At 37.8% G+C, this 20,872-nt stretch overlaps 2 protein-coding genes across 4 annotated transcripts in view; one reads left to right on the forward strand and one right to left on the reverse strand.

Moving 5' to 3' along the window:
• tmem198a (transmembrane protein 198a) overlaps positions 1 to 3,501 on the reverse strand; it is a 34,950-nt gene extending 31,449 nt beyond the window's left edge. The window contains exon 1 of the mRNA XM_053627259.1: positions 2,793 to 3,501. The gene's annotated coding sequence lies outside the window, so the exon portion shown is untranslated. The remainder of the gene's footprint in view (positions 1 to 2,792) is intronic.
• Positions 3,502 to 5,269: 1,768 nt separating this feature from the next.
• LOC128608994 (myc box-dependent-interacting protein 1) lies at positions 5,270 to 20,648 on the forward strand. Of its 3 annotated transcripts, XM_053627260.1 has the most exons (19): positions 5,270 to 5,414; positions 6,890 to 6,970; positions 7,092 to 7,146; positions 7,247 to 7,341; positions 7,901 to 7,996; positions 8,105 to 8,215; positions 8,369 to 8,461; positions 9,259 to 9,344; positions 11,461 to 11,536; positions 11,642 to 11,697; positions 12,378 to 12,447; positions 13,016 to 13,138; positions 13,263 to 13,355; positions 13,501 to 13,518; positions 13,888 to 14,088; positions 14,384 to 14,419; positions 16,494 to 16,553; positions 16,678 to 16,779; positions 17,053 to 20,648. In XM_053627260.1, the coding sequence occupies exons 1-19, from the start codon at positions 5,328 to 5,330 to the stop codon at positions 17,152 to 17,154; spliced, it is 1,641 nt and encodes a 546-aa protein (XP_053483235.1). In that variant the 5' UTR covers positions 5,270 to 5,327; the 3' UTR covers positions 17,155 to 20,648. The 3 variants fall into 3 exon arrangements, with proteins under 3 accessions (XP_053483235.1, XP_053483237.1, XP_053483236.1); XM_053627262.1 differs by lacking the exon at positions 13,888 to 14,088; XM_053627261.1 differs by lacking the exon at positions 8,369 to 8,461.
• Positions 20,649 to 20,872: the final 224 nt, after the last annotated feature.

Consider the following 20,872-nt stretch of genomic DNA (forward strand, 5'->3'; position numbering starts at 1 on the left):
GACTCCATTACAAGCTACTACATTAGATCTAATGCCATGGTAACTGTTGTATTATCTGCTGATAGAAAACAGGGACGAGAGACATATGTGGCATTTACATGGTCTGCACATGACCTATAAATACCTTGCTTATTGTTTGTATGAGCACCTGATAGCCTCCTGATTACAGGACCAACACCCTCTGATGTTTTGTTTTTCCTTTTTACCCACTTCATGCTAATTAGCAGTTAGCAAGGAGGTGTGAATTGAAAAATTACTCAGGAAAAGCGTGATTAAAACAGCACTCCGTCCGTCACACCTCTGACTCAGTTTTCTGCAGTTTGAGTGAGAATGGGACATCAGCAACATCCTAATGTTAATTACTGAAACTGGGTTTTTAATTATTTTCTAAGTACTTTCACTCATAGCTTATCTATAAAACTAAATTCCATGTTCATTTAAATAAGTTTGAAAGCCCATTAAAGCAACTGCATTTAATTCAGCACTTATCATTAGTAGCAAGCTCAAAAGTCTAAATAACCATGGTCATGCTGTAGTTGATTTAATTGAAATATGCCTGGTGTCTAATCACTTAAATTCTGCATCATGTCTTAACACCATAAAGGCATGAAACGTTCAAGATGGCTCATGCAGTTTGCTGTGAGCAGTCAAAAGTGAATAGGATCAGAGAAACAGCTATCACAAGACCTACCTTTCAGAGAGCTGGATATCTTAAAAAATAAATAAATAAATAAAATAAACAGACATGACTGTCTTCACGAACAGATAAAATCATCTTTCAGAAACAGAAGAATCAAACACAAGACACCACCAAAAGAACTGAAGAAAAATATCTGATCTCTCTGACCTAAAGGAGTCCTTAAATGTTTCACATTTATATAACATTCAGAAACATAATGTTGACCGTCTCACTGATGTACTGCAACATACACTTTTTGAGTGTCTTTGTTATGTTTGACCAACCTAAATCTCTCACTAAATGTTGCATCCATTCATCAAAGAAAGGAGATGCAATCCCAATGAAAGAGGGTGTGCAGGGGGTCTGACATATGAGCAATCAGCTTGAATAATTGAATAAATCATCATGTCAAAGCAATGTGTTAAGAGATGAAAGACCATCACTAATGTTTTAAAACCTTTTTACCGAGCTGGTAAAGCCAACTCCTCCTTTGTGGAGGGACCCACTTCTCTACCGCTCAAAGGTCTCACTGCAACACAAGCAATTACAGCTATGCTCAGGGCTCCCAAAGCCATATCAATTAATCCAAGGAGTGGGGAAAAAAGTAATATGACTAAAATCTTCTAATAACCTCAGAAACTCAAGGTACAGCGACATCTCCTTATGCGAGTAAAAGCTGAAGTGTTGGATACCACATGTTTATATGGTGTGGTACCATCAAAAGTATCTTTAACCTGGAAACATGATGTAGTATACCTTTAAAATAATGTAAGGGTCAATTGAACCACTGACTTACCTTTAATTAGCTTTGAGATGAAGTATTAAAAAGGTACACCACATGCATTATCTCAGATACAAGATACATACTACAGATATAGTACAATTGATGGTACCACCTCAGCAATAAGGAAAGACAAAATCTAATATTTTGTAGAAGAATTTATCCTGAGTGATTAGATAGCTCATTATTCTTAAACTGATCAGGAAAAGATAGTCGGTAGAGTCTTCAATATCCAGAATCACATCATATGTGGTGGTATCTCACATCATCATCACAGCCTACTCTTTGAAGTGAATTTGAATAAAACAGTATTAGTGGGGGAGAAGGAAGCAGGGTGACTTAGTGGCTAGCATATCTGCCACACACCTCTGGGGTTAGGGGTTCGAATCCCGCCTCCACTCTAAGTTTGCATGTTCTCCTTGTGCTTCGGGGGTTTCCTCTGGCCACTCGGGTTTCCTCCACCAGTCCACAGATATTGCATTGCAGGCTGAATGGCATTTTCATATTTGTAAATAGTCCGTAGTGTGTGAATGTGTGTGTGACTGTGCTTTGCAATGGGTTGGTACCCCGTCCAGGGTGTCCCCCGCCTTGTGCCCCGAGTTCCTAGGGATAGGCTCCAGGCTTGCTGCAACTGTAGGATAAGCGGTATGGAAAATGAATGAATGGATGGATGGATGGATGGATGGATAGACGGGGGTGAAAAAAAAAACCCTAATGTTATGTCAGTTTTTCCGTCAGCCTGGACACATGACTTCCTCACAGGCTGTTATTCCAACCCAGGTTCAATTCCACTTCAAACAAAGCAGCATTAAAATGACATTACTGGTGCTTATTTACAAGCATGATCAAATAGAATCAATGTAAGAAACAGACAAAGTGATTGTAGTCCTGAGTACCTTACATCAGACCGGATCCTGGCTGCAGACACCAAACACAACAGCTTATGGAGCGATGAAACAAAAGGAGACATATCACTGCTGAGAGAACAATAGTAACAACGCCTTCAGGTGCTCATGGGTCCTTTTTTTTACCAGCTCTAAATGTCAATATAATTCATGTGTAACCCTGCATGTTGGATACATGCACTACAAATCAGTCTGGGCCATAAAGACCCTTGGTTATTGTCTTTTTAAATGCCCAATAATGCCTGATGTTAAACAGATCTCATGTCAGTAACCCATCCCAGCTCAAAACTCACCAGTACCGTTTTTTAAGAAGCACAGTGGAAACCAGTAAAGTCCAACAAAGCTTCTCATTCATCTGTCTTAAACGTTATGATGCTTGGAAACGAGAGGAGAGAAGAAGAAGGGGAAAAAAACAATAACAACTTACCACCTCCTCCTCCACGTCCTCCGTTCATCCAGGAGTTGTAATTTCCTCCTTGGTGCTAAGACGTCTATTCGAGTTTAAACCCTCAGCATCATTTTCAATATCCTGTAAACCCGTCTTTCATTTAACAAACCCGTCTTTCATTTAACAAACCCGTCCGCCGAGTTTAACGGCCATTTCCACTAGAACCATAACAGGTGAATGTCTCCTTTCATCCACACCTTATCTTTCACAACAAAACAGACGCGCTAGCGTTTGTAGAAACGAACCCAAATGTCTTTCCTTTTGCTCTGAATCATGATTCGTTTTAACAGTTTCCCATCAGGGACCGGTACCGAACTGAATCCGCTTCCGTCCAATCCAGCGGTCCGAGTTCAATTCAGTCGCTCACGCGCTCACGGCTTTGTTTGGAGTGTACCATTTGCGAGACAAAAGCAGGGTCGAGCGGCTGGTGATAACTGCTCGTTATGGGTAGATGCTGAGTGTTGTCATTATAGCATTATTATTATTCTGTATATTTTCTATCCTTTTCCTGGTAAACAACCCTGTTTTTAAAATTAGAAACAATTTGGACTCATTTAGATTAGATAGATAGATAGATAGATCGATAGATAGATAGATCTCCTAAATGTTTCACGACGTTATATATTTTTTCATGTTTATCTAATTTAGGACTCGGTCATTTGGGAAGCCTGTAATAGCTACTGATCATTAGTTCATCACAGCACTGGAGTGTATGACTTTCAGCAGAACAAAACATTATATAGACCTAGTAGTGCATTTGGAGTTAAAATATAATTTCACAAATATTTTAATTTTTCTTTTTCTTTTTTTTTTTCATGCAGAGTTTTAGGATTCATGTTCATCAGTAATTTGCTCTATTTAAAAATATATATTTAAATATGTAGAATTTGCTGCAGTGAGGTTTATAGTTCTCGGTTCTAAGAATATACATCTTTATATTTTACTATGTAGTAATGCAGCTTAGAATAAGGTTTAAATAAACAAACAAGATAAAGAAAATATTTCTACGTATTAGGAATTGAGCTGTCTCGTTTATCTTGTAGGAAACAAACCTTTTGATGATCGTTTTGTCGCCATCATGTGGTGGAAATAGATCAGTACCATTTACCTCACAGTGGCTAATGACTGTTCAGTAGAAATAATTGCAGTTCAACTAAACTAATGGTCGTCCTTTGTAATCTCTAACAAATAAGATCCCTAACCAAAACCAACATTCTACACCTCAGGATGCATCATTGTAAAATTGAAGCTTCTAATAAGCAAGACAGATTGAGATTTGTTGTCATACAAGACAATACAAGACAATACGATCTGTACAAATGACTATATCAAGTGCAAAAAGTGCCACAGGTGTTCAAATTACAAACAATAAGCATGGCAATCTATGCTGCACATAACGCAGAGAAATCTCAAAATGTGGATTAGTGCTCTCTTCACAGAGCTGCACATAAATGTTCCAGCATTATTCAGTAGTAGACACTATTTGGGCATTTTGTAGTGTTAGCTTGTCCATGCTTTAGTGGACAATCTTATTTTCTGGATAGTGCACTATATTTCCTATTAGCCAAACTGCACTGCAAATCCAGTATACAAACTATTGAAGTATGCATTTGAAGGACCGCAGTGCATAATAATTTCATTCAGCTTAGAATTTACTTGTCAGGTTGGATACTGGAGCAGCCATTTCATATAATAAATTTAAACTTAAAGACTTAAATAATAATTATTTTTTTTTAAATGCTGATTGGCTGATGGAATCGTCTTCAGAACATGAGCTATGACATAAACAAAATGAGATTATGAAAAGATAAACACTTTTATTGATCGTTTATTTGTAACCCCAAAATGATTGTACCGCTTATCCTACACAGGGTCACGGGGGAGCCTGGAGCCTATCGCAGGGAACTCTTGGCACAAGGCGAGGGACACCCTGGAAAGGGTACCAACCCATCACAGGGCACAATCACACACACACAGTAGAGATAATTTGGAAATGCCAGTCAAACTAATGCATGTTTTTGGACTGGGGGAGGAAACCAGAGTACCTGGAGGAAACCACCAAAGCATGGGGAGAACATGCAAACTCTGAGCACACAGGGGCAGAGACGGGATTCGAACCCCCAATCCTGGAGGTGCGAGGCAAATGTACTAACCACTAATTTTATCTTAAAATAGTCTTGTCCTGATTTTGTATGTACTGTGTGGTTATGTGTAAACGTGCATTTTTTGCGAACTTACTCGGTTTTATAGCATTTTTAAGGCTATGGATATCCGAGGTACATGCGACCAGGCAAACCCCGCCCACAATCTAAAAGAGTCGCTGTGCCTTTAAGACGACGTTTCATCTGCGTGCGCGTGCAGGTTTCCCTATAATAAACGGGTATTATTTTTATTATCGTTAACGGCCCACGAAACGTCAATCGCGTGTATTCTCGTGGACAAGCGTGCGATTTCTCAATGCGTTAGACATTTTAGCTATTCAGACTACCGTTTAAGAGATAGAAAAGAAACAAAATGGCTGAGTTGTCGATGGGCAAAGGGGTTTCCGCAGGAAAAATAGCCAGTAACGTGCAGAAAAAAATAACCAGGGCTCAAGAAAAGGTAAGGAACCCGATTACGTGTTTATCACTAAAATGTCGTTGCAGAAATAATTATTGTCTTTTATTTTAAGGCTGAATAATCGGTTCTCGATATTCGACAACCGTGTCCTAATTATCCTGTGTGGTGACAGAATTGCGTTCACCAATGTCACATTATTTATGCCGGCCCGTTTAAAAGGGTCAGAAAAGGCTATGCTAGTACATTCAGATGACTGAAGGATTAAACGGAGGAAGCTCTGCGTGCCAAGGACGCAGGCCTATAATACAGAACATAAGATCTGAGGTTTCCCCTTTAACTGACACTGCAATGGGATCTGTTTAGTATCCTGCAGGCCAGCTGTCTCTCAGTTTGAGCCCCCCCAACCCCCCCCCAAAAAAAAAACAAACAAAAACAAAACAAAACAAAACAAAACCATTTATATCACTATGACAGAGCATCCCATCAGTCAGATATTAAGGGAGATCTTTGATAATGATAATCTGCTTCCTTTGTGACACTGCAGTGTTTGCATTATTTGCAGGGATACTATAAAGGTGGCATGTGGGGACAATTCCAAGGATCCTGTGTGGACAAGGGGGCCATTGGGACCCTAGGGTTTAAAAATGTTTCATTGATTCAATGCATTTTCCTGTCAAAGGGCCCAAAATTTGTACTGACAGCTCTGGTCATTAATACCGACATAAGTGATGTAAGCAATGCTTATGGACACTTATCCTCATCATCTAAAAAGCAAGCAGTGGCATGGTGGTGCACATGGTAGTGTTATCTCACAGCTCCAGAGAGTGTACATTTACATTTATGGCATTTGGCAGAGCGACTTACTCATTTATACAACTGAACAGTTGAGGGTTAAGGGCCTTGCTCAAGGGCCCAGCAGTGGCAGTTTGGCACGTCTGATCAGCAGTCCAACATCTTAATCACTCCAAGCTGCCACTGTTGGACCCTTGAGCAAGGAAGGCCCTTGCCACTTTGTGTGACTATTGTATGTGTGAGCATGGTTTTTCTGGGATAGGATCCAGGTCCGTTGTGATAAAACAGATAATGAAGATGAATAAATAAACGAATCGAACAAACAAGTCAACAATAAATGTTATTTTAACAGTCTCATGTCAACAATGACGCAAGGACTGATGTTTAGATTTTGTTTCTGTCTTTTAAAGTGATGTAGTCAATTTTATCATTTTAAAAGGAGCATGCTGATATTACATGCAATATCCTTAGCGCAATGATTACAAAGTTAGTTCTGTTTTGTTCTGTCCAAAACTGACCAGGTTTTGTCGTGTAGTTTAAAGTGAATTATTGGCGAACAATTATGGAGTTTCCTTTTGCCCAGGATCAGTGACAGTTACACACATTAACTTAATAAAGAGGTCTGCTTATATAATACACTGAGAATGTTTTTTTTTGTTTGTTTGTTTGTTTGTTTTTTTGCCCCTCTAATATTGTCTATAAGCAATTAAACTCTTATTTTTCAGGTTCTGCAGAAGCTTGGCAAGGCAGATGAGACCAAAGACCTTGCATTTGAAGAAGGCGTGATTAACTTTAACAAACAGCTAGTAAGGACTCACAAATTTCTTTTCTCCTTGTGCTATATATTATTTCAACATTGTGCTTTGTCCTTCTTCTTTGGTCTCTATCTGTATTTCACATTCATGTCTACTTGAATTCCTCTTGTAGGCTGAGGGCACCAAACTGCAGAGAGACCTGCGAGCCTATTTGGCCGCTGTGAAAGGTATTTTTATTACATTCAGCTCTCCTATTTTGTATTGTGGGTTATTATTCATTATGTGTGTCTTTCCTTTGGACTTGCTTTTCTTTTTGTTATTCGACAGCGATGCACGAGTCCTCCAAACGTGTGCAGGAGTGCCTAGCTGATATGTACGAACCGGAGTGGTATGGCAAAGACGAAATGGACTCTGTTATAGAGGTTACTGCTTTATCTACACTGTCATTATCATTGTGGTGGCCACTATATATATATATATATATATATATATATATATATATATATATATATATATATATATATATATTTGTCCCACAGCATTTGTTTGTCTATGAACTTTTATCGCAAACACTACTTGCTGTATTTATGCTTTATGCTTTTGATTTTAGGTTGTAAAATCTAGAATAATTAGATTTTAAAAGTTGTTTCCTGATTCTATACAAAGAGCTTTGAGCTTTGAGTCCGCTTGGGTAAAATCAATAGAAATCCATGCATACAGTCTCTTTGGTGCAGAAACATCATCTCAACAAATAGAATTCACTAGCCATGTTTGTGTGTCACATTTGTCTTTTGAACCTTTTTCTCATTCTTAATTATTTTTGATATACTGTACACTTACTTTAAGTGGGCTTTGTGGTGTTCTGTTACTGAACTTACATTATGTAGACTTAGTTAGTGGTTAGAGTATAAATTGCAGAAATGTAGTTTAAAAAAATATATATTATCTATAGCACATTTTGCACTGCTGTGTGTATTGCAGGATTCAGACCTCCTGTGGACAGATTTTCACCAAAAACTAGTGGATCACGCTTTAATCTCCATGGACACTTATTTGGGCCAATTTCCTGATATTAAGGTAGTGAAACTGATGCTGTAACAGATATCAGACATTCAGACATTTGCTTTAGTCTTCTTGCATAAACACATACCTGAATGAGCTTGTGTACTATAACTCCATTTTTAGGCCAGAATAGCGAAGCGTGACAGAAAGCTGGTGGACTACGACAGCGCCCGCCACACCTATGCTGCGGTAAACAAGGGCAAGAAGAAGGAGGGAGGGATTAAAATTTCCAAGGTAAGTGTGGATCGACAAACTTTTTGACATTCATAAGAACAATAGTTCCGTTGATCATGTCCAAAGGTGTCTTGAACAAATTCACTATGTGAATGTGTTTGTTGCAAGAACCAGTTCTCATTTTTACATTTCTTTTTGTCTTGTTTTAATAAGCCTGCATCTTTGTTGGAGAGGGCCACTCCGGGATGGGCACAAGGAATTCTATCTGCTCATAATGTCGCTCAGTCCAACCTGACCAGGTGTCAGGTAATTACACAGATTAATTACACTTATTAGTTGATCGGTTGCATGGTGCTGTACTTACAAAGACTCTTGCAACTGAATCATAAAATCGATGCTCTATCAAGGCTCCTACACATCCTTGAAAACATGGTAATATCATGGAAAGCCATAGAAAATGGACAATGTCCTGGAAAAAGTGTTATGTTGGACTATTAAGCCATCATACATTTAAAGAAATGATCAATTAGGCAGTGATGACCTATGCCCATTGAGTGTCCATCCATAGATCTGCATGTTGTAGTTTAGAATGCTCAAGCATCACATGTGGAGAGATGAGCATTATAATGAAGCATGCAACAGATCAAGGCTACATGAAAATACATTAACTTCTTTAATGTATTTTTAAAGAAGTCTCCAATTTGCAGCTGGAGATGTAAGTCATAATTTCGAATACAAATATACCGCATGTCATTGAGGAAAAAGATACCATCTAAAAATACTTTGTTTGCGTCACTCATTTTGGCCATCTTTCCTAAACTTGGTACTTTGTTGAGTTGTATAACGTTGCTAGTGATTTTGTTTTCCTGCTAACAGTATTGACCAACTGAACAAAGTAATATACCAAGTAAATTACCAGTGTATATATAATGCATAATTAAATCGTTTAAGCACTGCTTTGATATGATATTATATCCCATTATAAATCATATTGGCGTAACTAAATGTTTGTGAAGTTGGCAGGTGATTAAACACCCTTTGTTTCTTTTAATGATGATCATCTTTGTCCTCATATTGATTTAACTCCTGTATGTGTGGTATAGGCAGAAGAAGAGTTAGAGAGGGCACAGAAGGTATTCGAAGATATCAACATAGATCTTCAGGAGGAACTGCCATCACTTTGGAACAGGTAAGTGCTTAATTAACTGTCTATTACGGTCTACTGTATTTTTGTTTTTATTTTTGTTTACTTCTGTATAATGTTATATGCACCAAGTTAGGGTTACAATACAACTGATGTTTTTGTAGGGAAATAATCAACAATGTGGTGGTGTGAAGTGGAGTTACTGTTACCACCCTAAAGTTATTTTTTTAACAGCATGTTCCAAAATGTTTTATTCCTCTCATTTTGTTTTGTTTATTAAATAATGTCATACTTTTTTTTTTTTTTTTTATATATCCATTTATAATTTACATTTACATTTAAGGTTATTTCTTTTATCACTTGTGTTACAGCAGCTACAGTATAAACGGTCATTCCATCACTGGCCTCTGTTTTTCTCCCTCATGAAATTAATAAGACTAAAACCAAGCATGTTTTAATCTGATCATGTGGCGTATCTGCTGTCCCTGTAAGTTATTAGTATAGAAATGATAATGTATTACAATAAGCACATTAATATAAACCTTACAGGTTAACCTGTTGTCCTAGCTGCTGTTATAGAAAATGAATCAACACCTTCCAACCAATCAGAATTAAGAATTCAACAGCACTGTGATATAAATGATAAATTATTTTATTATGGAAAAAGATCACAAGGGAACAAATCTACTTTTTAAATGTTTACTCATATTTCACTGTAATAAACTTGGTAAGGTCACATTATAGAGAATATTGCATTGTTTATGCATTAAATATATAGAGTACTTGTTCAGATATGTCTCATCCTTATGCAAAGATGTCTCCTCCATGACGGCAGCTTAAAACATTATAATAATAATAATGAAATTTGTTTAGAGTTTGTAGAAAATGTGTAGTCTCCCACAAAAGTTTGTCCTTTTAATATCACAATCCCAACGCTGATAAAATTTGATTTATTTGAAACATGTAAATGAGTTTTAAAGATTTGTCTGCATTGTCCTCAAGGATAAATTGCAACATATGCAAATTGACTCACTGATCCCAAGCTAAATGTCTCTGCTGTGAGACGTTTCATTTGCCAGTGTGAGTGCAAATGTCACACCCATAATGCTGGAATTGCCCTGATATTATTGGGAGAGAATAAAAACTAAATCTCAATGATTATCACTGCCCTATTCAAATGAGCTACTTATTACTACCTGCCATCAGTGATGGCTGTTTGTTTGGCCAGCTGAGCCCATGTTTGTTATTCCAGCCACTGATCACTGAGGAACACTGTATAACAGCTTGGAGCATTAATGTCACCATTGTGCCAACATCCCCTTCACCAGCTGTCATTCCAGCTAGCTGTCACTATGTTTTAGCTGTTTGTTGAGGGGGGTGGCTGCTATCTGTGTTCCTCTAAATAAAACCTTAAGTAAAACCTATCTATCTAATGTGTTTCCATGGGAACTGCAATGTGCATTGTTCCAAAATTTCCTGTTCTGTGATTATTGGGTATGATTTAAGATAAGTCTTTGGCCAAAAGTTATATACACTATTTGGCCTAAGGTTTGTGCAGACCAGGCCATCACACCTATATGTGCTTTTTGAACATCCCATTCTAGCTTAGTTCTCCTTTGCTTTTATAATAACCTCCACTCTTCTGAGAAGGTTTTCCACTAGTTTTTATAGTGTGGCTGTGGGGATTTGTGCTCCTTCAGCCACAAGAGTATTAGTGAGGTCAGGCACTGATGTTATGCAAGAAGACCTGGGGCATTCCAGTTCATCCCAAAGGTGTTCAGTGGGATTGAGGTCAGGGCTCTGTGCAGGCCAATTGAGTTCTTCCACTTCAACTTGGCAAACCATATATTCATGGAGCTCACTTTGTGCATAGGGGCATGCTGGAACAGGTTTGGGAAATTGTAATGCTACAGCATACAAAGACATCTTATACAGTCGTTTGCCTCCAACGTTGTGCAAAGGTTTGGGGAGGAACCACATAGGGGTGTGATGGTCAGGAGACAACAAATTTTGGGGCATATAGTATATGCTGCAAATTTCCAATGCTGTAATATTTTTGGTCTAAGCATATTTTATAATGGCGTTTTACTGCATATTAAATGCTGAATTGTGTCGACTGTTGGACAGATCTGAGGTGGTTTTTTTTCCCTCTCTCCTCCAGTCGTGTTGGTTTCTATGTGAACACCTTCCAGAGCGTGGCTGGTCTGGAGGAGAAGTTTCACAGAGAAATTGGAAAGGTAATGTCTATTGCCAAGCCAAGTCAAAATGCATGTTGTACTATGTAAAAGTAGCTTATTGTTGTTTTGTGTGGACTTACTGTATGCTGACTTTGTTTTTCACAGCTGAGCCAAAATATGAATGATACACTGGTAAAACTGGAGAATGAAGAAATGTCCAGGTCAGTCATATATTTATTGATGGTTTATAAAGGTCAGAATATTGTCCAGATTAACTAGACATATTTACATTCCATTTAGTCTCAGATATAGCAGCTCGATGTCACTATCTGCTTATCATGACTGCTCTATAAAGAAACCAGAGAACTAATAAGTGAACGATCAATGAACGCCACCACCACTCTCACAGAAAAACAGGTAGCCGAGTGGAGAAGACCTCAACAATCCAAAGGAGGTAACAGTGGCAGCCCAGCAGTGTGTGTCTGTGTGTGTTCCAGGATGTGTGATTGTGTGCTATGTATGTACAGTATGTGTGTGTGTTTATTTTGTGTGCTGCTTTTTGCTGACCACTTGTGCGAGATGAGAACTTGTTAGCTTCTATAACCACAGTGTATGGTTTAACAGATGTGTTTTACTCTGTCAGCCCGCTCAGAGCATGTGAGGAATGGTTTTATGAAAGAAGCAAGTGTATATCAGGCTCTTTGCATGGATTATATATATATATATATATATATATAGATTGATATCCAGATTAAACATCTTAACTGCCTACAGAGGATACGGCTTGCAGTGCAGACCAGTGAGGCTTGGACTGGCCTGTAACAAGCATGTGTGTATGAAGTACCACATGGTCAGTGGTGTCACATGGTTAAATTTAAAATATCTGTCCTTCATCTTCCAGTGACGAAAATCAAGATGCCAATCACACTCTGAGTCTAGCAGCACCAGCTATACCTAAATCTCCATCTAAGGTACATGTTATGTTACATTGTTAAAACCCAGACATTCACTAATTATTATTGTTATTTATCATTTTTTCACTTAATAGATTACAGATTTTTTTTTCTTTGCTTTTGTTCAAAAGGACTTAGAAATGAGTGCGAATGTTTGAATACTTTTCGAGAATAATGAACATAACAAGACATTAGCATGATTGGTTTCATAGATTCCTTCGTTATCACAAGTAAAAAAAAAAAAAAAAAGTAAAAACTTGTGAAATTCATAATATCAGTTATAAAAAATTTACAGCTCCCTTTCTAAATATAATCTACTTATTCTTTAATTCCCAATCTTTGTCTCTCGTAACACACACCCTTGCACACTCTTCCTAACGTACGTTATCACTGTTTTAAACTGCCTTTAACAAATCGGGCCTGGAGACTGACAGGGTCATTCTTGTTGCAGGATACGCCACCAGTTTATTTTTGTCAAATAACTGTAAAATGCATAGTACAATTTCCTTATGTCCATTGCTTTGTAAGAGCACAACACAATTTTTCCCATATGCTGCTAAAGTTTGTGTGATTTGTGTGTACCCAGCTGAAACCTGCTGTTCCTCCACCACCTAAAGTCACTCCATCCAAGGATCTGAAGCAGGAGAACATTATTAACCTGTTTGATGAGGCTTCTGCTGTTGGCATTAGTGTTACGTCTCCAACACAAGTCAGTATTATATTTTATAACTATGCTGTTTCCATACATGCTTGTTATATACTTGCCAGAATCTCCTAGAACATTGGAAACCATGAAAAGGTAATGCGATACTTTTGTTTTTCTCCTCTGATAGTTTGATGCTCCAGCTACTAGTAATCTTTTAGACATGGACCTGGATGCACTGCAGGCAGCTACCACACCGGTAGCCGCTGCTTCAGCACCACAGGTCTGTTTCACTATGTGATGCAAAAAAGATTTCGCAATACAAACAATTTTTTTTGTTGACTATTTTGAAAATTTATATTTCTTTAAAACAATTCAGCATAAGTTTTGATTTTCTACTTCTTCTATTTTACCATGATCTACTGAAGAACTGGGATTCATGGGAGGTGAGTGCACCGACTTTCAGTCTTCTTTATCCATATCCGAGGGTTGCCCTTTCCCTTTTTCTTTCAAATAATGTACACTTATTACATTACTACTGTATATATGTGTGTAAATGTCTCTATTGTTCTGTTTGTCTGTCTTCAGTATCTAATCTTCAACTCTCTTCAATATATCTCCACAAAAGAGCACTATACTATCGACCGAGACCAATACTTTGTTTATAAATCTGCAGTTATAGCAATGCTCACCTCTTTCACACTCCTTCTTCACTGCTCCCTGTTAATCATCCCTGGCCATGGTTCCACCTGGCTGCCATATGCCCCCTATCCACTGCCCTCTTCCACCTTCCCCCCCTCGCCCCCTCCCTGCAGTATACTGAAAGCCACACTGAAGCAGCCCAGTCATGGGATGATGATGATGGTAGTCAGCCTGTGCATACTGCCCAGCCTGTATATCCTACCAGGGATGATGATGGCAACCAACCAATACATGCACCAGCTGCAGAGCCCACTTGGGATGATGAAGGGTCCCAGCCGATGAAGGCTGAGGGTTGGCACAGTGATGGGCCTCAGGTATTGTTCTAGATGAGGCTATGCCCATGCCTTCACTGGCTGATGAGCCAGACTGAATGCATGCCGCTGTGGGCACCACCAGTTAGGCTTGACATCACTTGGCATGGCAATTGAGGGCATGGTGGTAATAGCAGTAGCAGTCATAGTGTTAGTATTCGTAAGATGAAATGGGTATTATATGTTTGAGTACAGAGATTTACTTTGCTATTGTTTTGTTGTTCTGTCTGTGTTTGTCCTTCTCTTTGTGTCTGTCTCTTTGTCCATTTGTCCTCTTTTCTTTTGCTGTGTTTTGTAGGTAGCAGAAGGCACAGCTACCACAGAACAGCCATCAGTGAGTGTCCACATACACAAGCCATATTTTCTGCATTAAATGACAGTGTGATCTTTTTTGTTGCTTTTTTGTAAATTTACTTTTTAAAATGAGAATTATTTTTTCCGATTTTTACCTAATTGTGTTATGCAGTGGGGGTATGATAACTTAGCATTTGGGATTGTTTTTCCACCTAGTTTACTTGCTTCAATAATAATTCAGATTTTTAAGCAAAAACACAGATTCTAAGATTATATCTACCATTCAATCTTCAATCCGGTAAAACCATATAGTAATATGGCCACAAGCTGGCAGGGAAACTATGAACAGTTTGTAGCCTATCCTACATTATGCTGGGAGAAATGCAGCTATAAGATATGCTAACAACACTGTCACGTCTCGTGACGTAAAGAAGATAGGACGGATGCAAATGCAGTTTGACAGTTTTATTAAATAAGAGAGACACAGGCAGGTAAATCCAAATCGTGATCCAAAAACGTAATCCAAAACATGCAAGAGTTCAGGCGATCGGCAAACAGGCATAAACGGGGAAAGGCAGGAAAGTATGTCGTGGTCACGGAAAACAGGGTCGAGATACAAAACATGAAACATAAGCTATGACTATGAACTGGGAGCGGAGAAACCAGCGTGAACTAAACAGAAGAATCTAAACATGAAACATGACATGGACAAGAACTATGACAGTGACTAAGACTATGACTAACTGTGGTAAAGAATCAATACTAAGGTTCTAATCTACTATACTATATCTAAGTTTCTTATCTAATATTCCGCGCCGTGTGCTGGGAGGCACGCGGTATATATACAAACATAATCAGCGTTGTGATAGCTGACGGCTGAGGGCAATTCAGACACACGTGAAACAACAACCAATGACAGAACGGGGAGGAGACATAACAGAAACATAAACAAATGCACGCGTCAAAATGTCATGATTGTCAACAAGGGAAAAGCAGGTGCTCGCGCACCTGCTCGTGCACGCGCGCTCACATGCTCCACAGCGCGCTGCTTAAAGGGGAAATCGTGACAAACACCAACTGATTGAGCTGAACACTTTTCAAATAACATGCAAATAAAGAATATGTCCTATATGGACTCGTATGTCTCTATTAAATCAAACTACCTTATGGATAAAGCCAGTGTGAGGTACACTGATGTTAACTTTACAGTAACATAACATAGCTTGGTAAACCCCTAGCAGAAATGAGTCTTATCATAGTAATCAGACAAACTAAAATGACTTTTATTAGTATTAAACATCGCTACGTAATGACTACGCCCAACTGAATGATTAAGACGAGACTGCAATTAATGGTAGAATTGTATGTTCATCGGGAATGTTGAAATTTGCAGCAAAGCCCTATAAAATAGTCATTAAACCTGGGAGTATACTCAGGTTTTAGTTTATGAAAAAGCCCTTATAGATATGACTCTACCTTGATCAGAATGTACATTGTGCATATACTGTACAACAAAACAATTGTGCAGTCATTAGACTTGACTATTTTATTATAGTATTCTTGCAGTGTCACAGCACATTCAAGTCATTTAAACTGTACATATAATAAAGCGCAACCATATTATGTTATTTTATAGTCCTAAAGAATTGTCCTACAACATATTACCCAGTTTGATAGTTAGCAAGTTAGGGTAACACTTTACAATAACTGATAATAATATTATCAGAACTAATAATGATTTAAGGCATGTACTAATCACAAACTAATAAAGAACTGACAACTACAGTGTGAGTCTTCCGAATTCATGTGTGAATAGCGACCACCCGGTACCCTCAAGGGTACACTTTTTATACCTTTAGTCTGTATCTATTACATTTTAATGTGAATGTAATTTAACTTTAAAATTATTACAGGTGCATAGTATTAACATATAAGCTCTAATTTAAAGGTAATAATTGACAGATACACACCAATGATACAAAAGATGTATGTTGTACTACCAGTAGGAGCCATGTTAGAGGCAGTAAAAACATTTTGTGAAATAAAAATGTTAACACTTTTTAGAGGAAGCAGAATTAATTTTTTATACTTATACATTTTCTGTGTATCTCTAGACAGCAAAAACGACTAACGAGAGCACAGAGGTAGAAATGCCGCCAAACTTTCTGTACAAAGTAAGTCTAATTTTCTGATCTTACATGCTTACAAACCTGTTTAGAGTTGCTGTTGTTATGTGGCGGACGGAAAACATCCTCAAACTTTGATTAAGAAAAAAATCCTTCCATTTATTTACTTCAGGTCCAAGCAATGCATGATTATACTGCCAATGATTCAGATGAGCTGGAGATGAAGGCAGGAGATGTGGTGCTTGTGATGATGTATGATAACCCAGATGAACAGGTCAGCACTCCATCCATTTTTATCTGCATTTTATGCATAATACATTCCAGCAGTGGTGTGCATTTTTCTAAGATCCACTTAAATAACTAGATCATCCATCCATCCATCCATCCATCTTCTACCGCTTACTCCTTTTCAGGGTCACGGGGAACCTGGAGCCTATCCCAGGGAGCATAACTAGATCATTCCACACTTAAATATGCTTTGTGTCTAACAGATTAGATCGGAACATTTTAAAGTAGAATGTTTTTTTTGTGTGTGGTGTTGTTGCAGGATGATGGCTGGTTGAGTGGAGTAAAAGAGTCTGACTGGGTTCAGATGAAGGATCACAGCAAAAAAGGAGTCTTTCCTGAGAACTTCACACGGAAAATGTGAAAGCCAGGATATGACTTTTGCCATTCGCTCTTCTTTTCGCGATTCCTTTTTCCAATTTCATACATCTGGATATTCAGTGAGAAGGGAGGTATGCGAATTATCACTGCAGCAACACAGGCAGTCCACTTCGGCACATGGGACTCGTGTATATACAGAGGGGTTGTCAGAATTTGTCAGCGTATTGAGTTTTTGGTCTGTATTTATTTAATCGAAGGCTGTCTTAAATGTGTTGTGATATTGTACACAGCTATAAGACATGTATGTCCCAGTCAGAATTTACACACATCCATCTAACCTTTCAAGTCATTTCTTGTCTGATAAGTCAGTATACAACAGCTAGATGAATATAGGAAGTCAGTAAATAATACCTATGAGTAATATAGCTATTTTACTAATATAGACGAGAAACTCTGCATGATACTTCTTGAGTAGATATAATCACATCACAGCTGAGAATTAGGAGGACTTGATCATTTCAGCATTATTTATAATAGAGACTATAACTAGCAGACCTCAAAGTACTCAAATTTATTGTCGCACTGTAGAAAGCTCTAAATATATGCAGCTAACCAGTGACAAATGCAGCTAATTTAGACAATAAAGAACAGATATTCTGCTCAGGATAAAAGGTAGAATAATGAGCATTAACACTGTGCCCTGTCTGGCACTCAGATTTTCTTAGGCAATGTAAACATGTTTCTTCGCCTCATTTCTTTATCAAATTGTTTTTAAAAACAAACAAACATTATTTTATAGTAAAACGCTACATGTCCATGACCTCTTTCCTCCAAACATGTGATAATGCAATAACGTCTTAAGTAATCTTACTTCTTCTGCCACAACTTTCTCTGAGATATTCATATTTGTTGTGATTGTAGGATTTCAGTTTCTGCTGTGATTTGTATTAATTATCCTACGGTGCATTGTTCAACCAGAAGTATGCATTATGCTTATTCAACCCTCTTTCTCTGCATTTTAGTTTTATTTTTCTACATTGCGAGTAAAATGACAGTGAAAAGAGATCCTGGTGAGTGCGTAATGTGCCATGGACTGGACTCTCGGCTGGATTTCTTAATAATCCACAGACCTGTTATGTTGTGTTTAAGCTCTTTATGGATGCTCATCATGTGCGCATTAGTTTACTTGGGACCCTAACTTCCCTTGTGGTATCACTGTATATCTGACATGAACTTTAACCTTGTCATGATTTGCACAGTGGAAGAGATAAACCAATGCAGCCTGATTCACTCTACATGTGCTGTGTACTAAGACAGTGTTTTTTTTTTGTTTTGTTTTGTTTTGTGTCTTAATATTCTTCCTTCATTAAGACACTTCTAATGACCAAGCATGAAAGAGCTTCATTCAATCAAGTAATTATGTGTAATCTTGATTTTTTTTCTCTTTTTTTTGTGTTATGCTTCAGTAAAAATGAAATAACGTCTCAGTGAAAGAGGATAAGCAAATTACTGAAGTACTTGCTGGAGTTCTAGTTGATAGGATTTGATTTGATTTGGTTAGAGAAAACACTTATGGAGTAGCAAACACGCGTATCCCTCATGTACTTCATTATAAGAGTGTATTTGCTTCTATTCTTGTGCCAGTGCATTTGTAACTGTGTAAATGGTGACATTTTGTTGTGCGTCATTGATGAAGACACATAATATTCTACAGAACACATATCTACAGTATATATGTGACCATTGTGTGAATGAGATCTTAGCATGCTTAACTCCATGTGCAGTGTGTAGATGTATTTATGTTCTCTTGCTGAGGTGGGTTTCTTGTCCAGGTCCACCTTCTGCCTCTAAGCCATGAATATTCTTCTTCTAAATCTGTGTCGCTTACTGTCAAGTCAGCTTTAATAAATGTTGATTTAATCCCACTACCATACACTGCTCTTTACTGTTCTTCACAGGATATGGTTTAATGTTATATCTGATGATCTGAAAATAGTAGCAGTGATGTAGATTGTACATAGAGAGCTTGTTTAAATCCCTGGTGCACTATGAACAGCTGTTGATTGAGTACTATAGGACTGATATATCACTCACTCATATCGTACTGTGTTCTCAAGCAGCAACTTAAAAAAAGGGTTCCCCAGAGCTGCAGTATCATGGCCTTCCTGCCCTGTTCTTGAAACAAAGCAAAGACTACTCAGTGTGATTTACAGTTCCTTTTGATACTATTGGAACGGCAAGGCCAATTAATTTTTGTGCTATACACCAAAGACATCTTGGTTTGAGATCAAAAGATGGATATGAGATGAGAGTTTAGGATTTCAGATGTGGATTTTTAGGATTTCATTTACATCTAGAAGTGTTAAACAACATAAAACATAGAACCTTTTGTATCAGACCAGCCAATTTGTAGGTGAGCAAAAGTATAGGAACAGAAGTTTTGAAGTAAAGTAAATAACACTTAATATTTGGTTGCATATACCTTGCTTGGAATAAATGTATCAAGTCTGCAACTCATTCACATCATCAAATTGTTGATTTCTTCTTTTTGTGACGCCTTTCCAGGCTTTTGTTGAGTTGGCAGTGTGTTTTGGATCATTGTCTTGCTGCATGATAAAGTTCCTCCCAATTAATTTGGATGCATTTCTCTTTAAATAGGCAGACGAAACTTCTGAATTCATTCTGCCATCACGAGATGATGGTGTGGTCGTTGGTGATGTCACTGACTGTTGTTTTTGGGTTTCCTTCACAGTTTTCACAATGTTTGTCATCAGCTGTTGTTGTTTTCCTTGGTCGACCCATTCGGTGTCTGCTGCTCCATACACCAGTGGTTTCTTTCTTTTTCAGGACATTCCAAATTGTTGTATTGGCTATGCACAATGTTTGGGCCATGCCTCTGGTTGATTTTCCCTCTTTTCTCAGCTTCAAAATGGTGTGCTTTTCTCCCATAGACTGCTCTCTCATCTTCATGTTGGCTTATCCCTTTTAACAACAAATGCAGTCTTCACAGGTGAAACTGGAGGATAAAACCGAGAGTAGATTTTTAGAGCTATTTATTGTTTAATCAATATAACAGGACACACCTGGGTAATAAGAAATGCCTATCAGTCACGTGTTCCAATATTTTTGATTGCCTACAGATTGGGTGGTCTGCTACAAAATGTGGTATGTTCTATGTCGTTTAACATATCTACATATGAATACCAGGAAATAGAATCTGTCACTATCTTCAAAAAACAGCTAAAAACCCACCTCTTCCATGAGCACGTAACTAAGCTCTAAAACGCCAACCCCACATTCTCCTTTTTTAAAAAAATAATAAATTAATTTAAAAAAAAAAACTTACTCTGGCTCTTACACCTCTACTCTGCGTACTTTGCTTTTCTACAACTCAATTGTAAAATTTTGCATGGTAGCACTACTTGTATTGTTCTCCGCTTGATATATCGCTTTGCTTGTATTTCCTCATTTGTAAGTCGCTTTGGATAAAAGCGTCTGCTAAATGAATAAATGTAATGTAAATATAAATAAAACTGTAATTCTAAACTCTCTTCTCATTTTCATCTTTTCATCTCAAACCTAAATGTTTTCAGTCTACAGTGGGGAGAAAAAAAAGGAATTGGCCTTGCTGTTCCAATAGTTTTGGAGGGGACAATAAATAAAGTTTACATGTATTTGTACAAAATAATATCTAACTTTATCAACCTCATTTCCAAATTCAAGCATGTTTTAATATTTTACAAGATAAATAAATAGAGGGT

This window comes from Ictalurus furcatus, chromosome 6 (assembly GCF_023375685.1).
Source record: "Ictalurus furcatus strain D&B chromosome 6, Billie_1.0, whole genome shotgun sequence".
Taxonomy (NCBI): domain Eukaryota; kingdom Metazoa; phylum Chordata; class Actinopteri; order Siluriformes; family Ictaluridae; genus Ictalurus; species Ictalurus furcatus.

Excerpts from the sequence above, each read along its gene's own strand:
- LOC128608994 (XM_053627260.1), top strand. The coding sequence starts at position 5,328 with ATGGCTGAGTTGTCGATGGGCAAAGGGGTTTCCGCAGGAAAAATAGCC. Across the intron at positions 14,089-14,383 it reads GGCACAGTGATGGGCCTCAG|GTAGCAGAAGGCACAGCTAC; the intron begins GTATTGTTCTAG and ends TGTGTTTTGTAG. Across the intron at positions 14,420-16,493 it reads CTACCACAGAACAGCCATCA|ACAGCAAAAACGACTAACGA; the intron begins GTGAGTGTCCAC and ends GTGTATCTCTAG.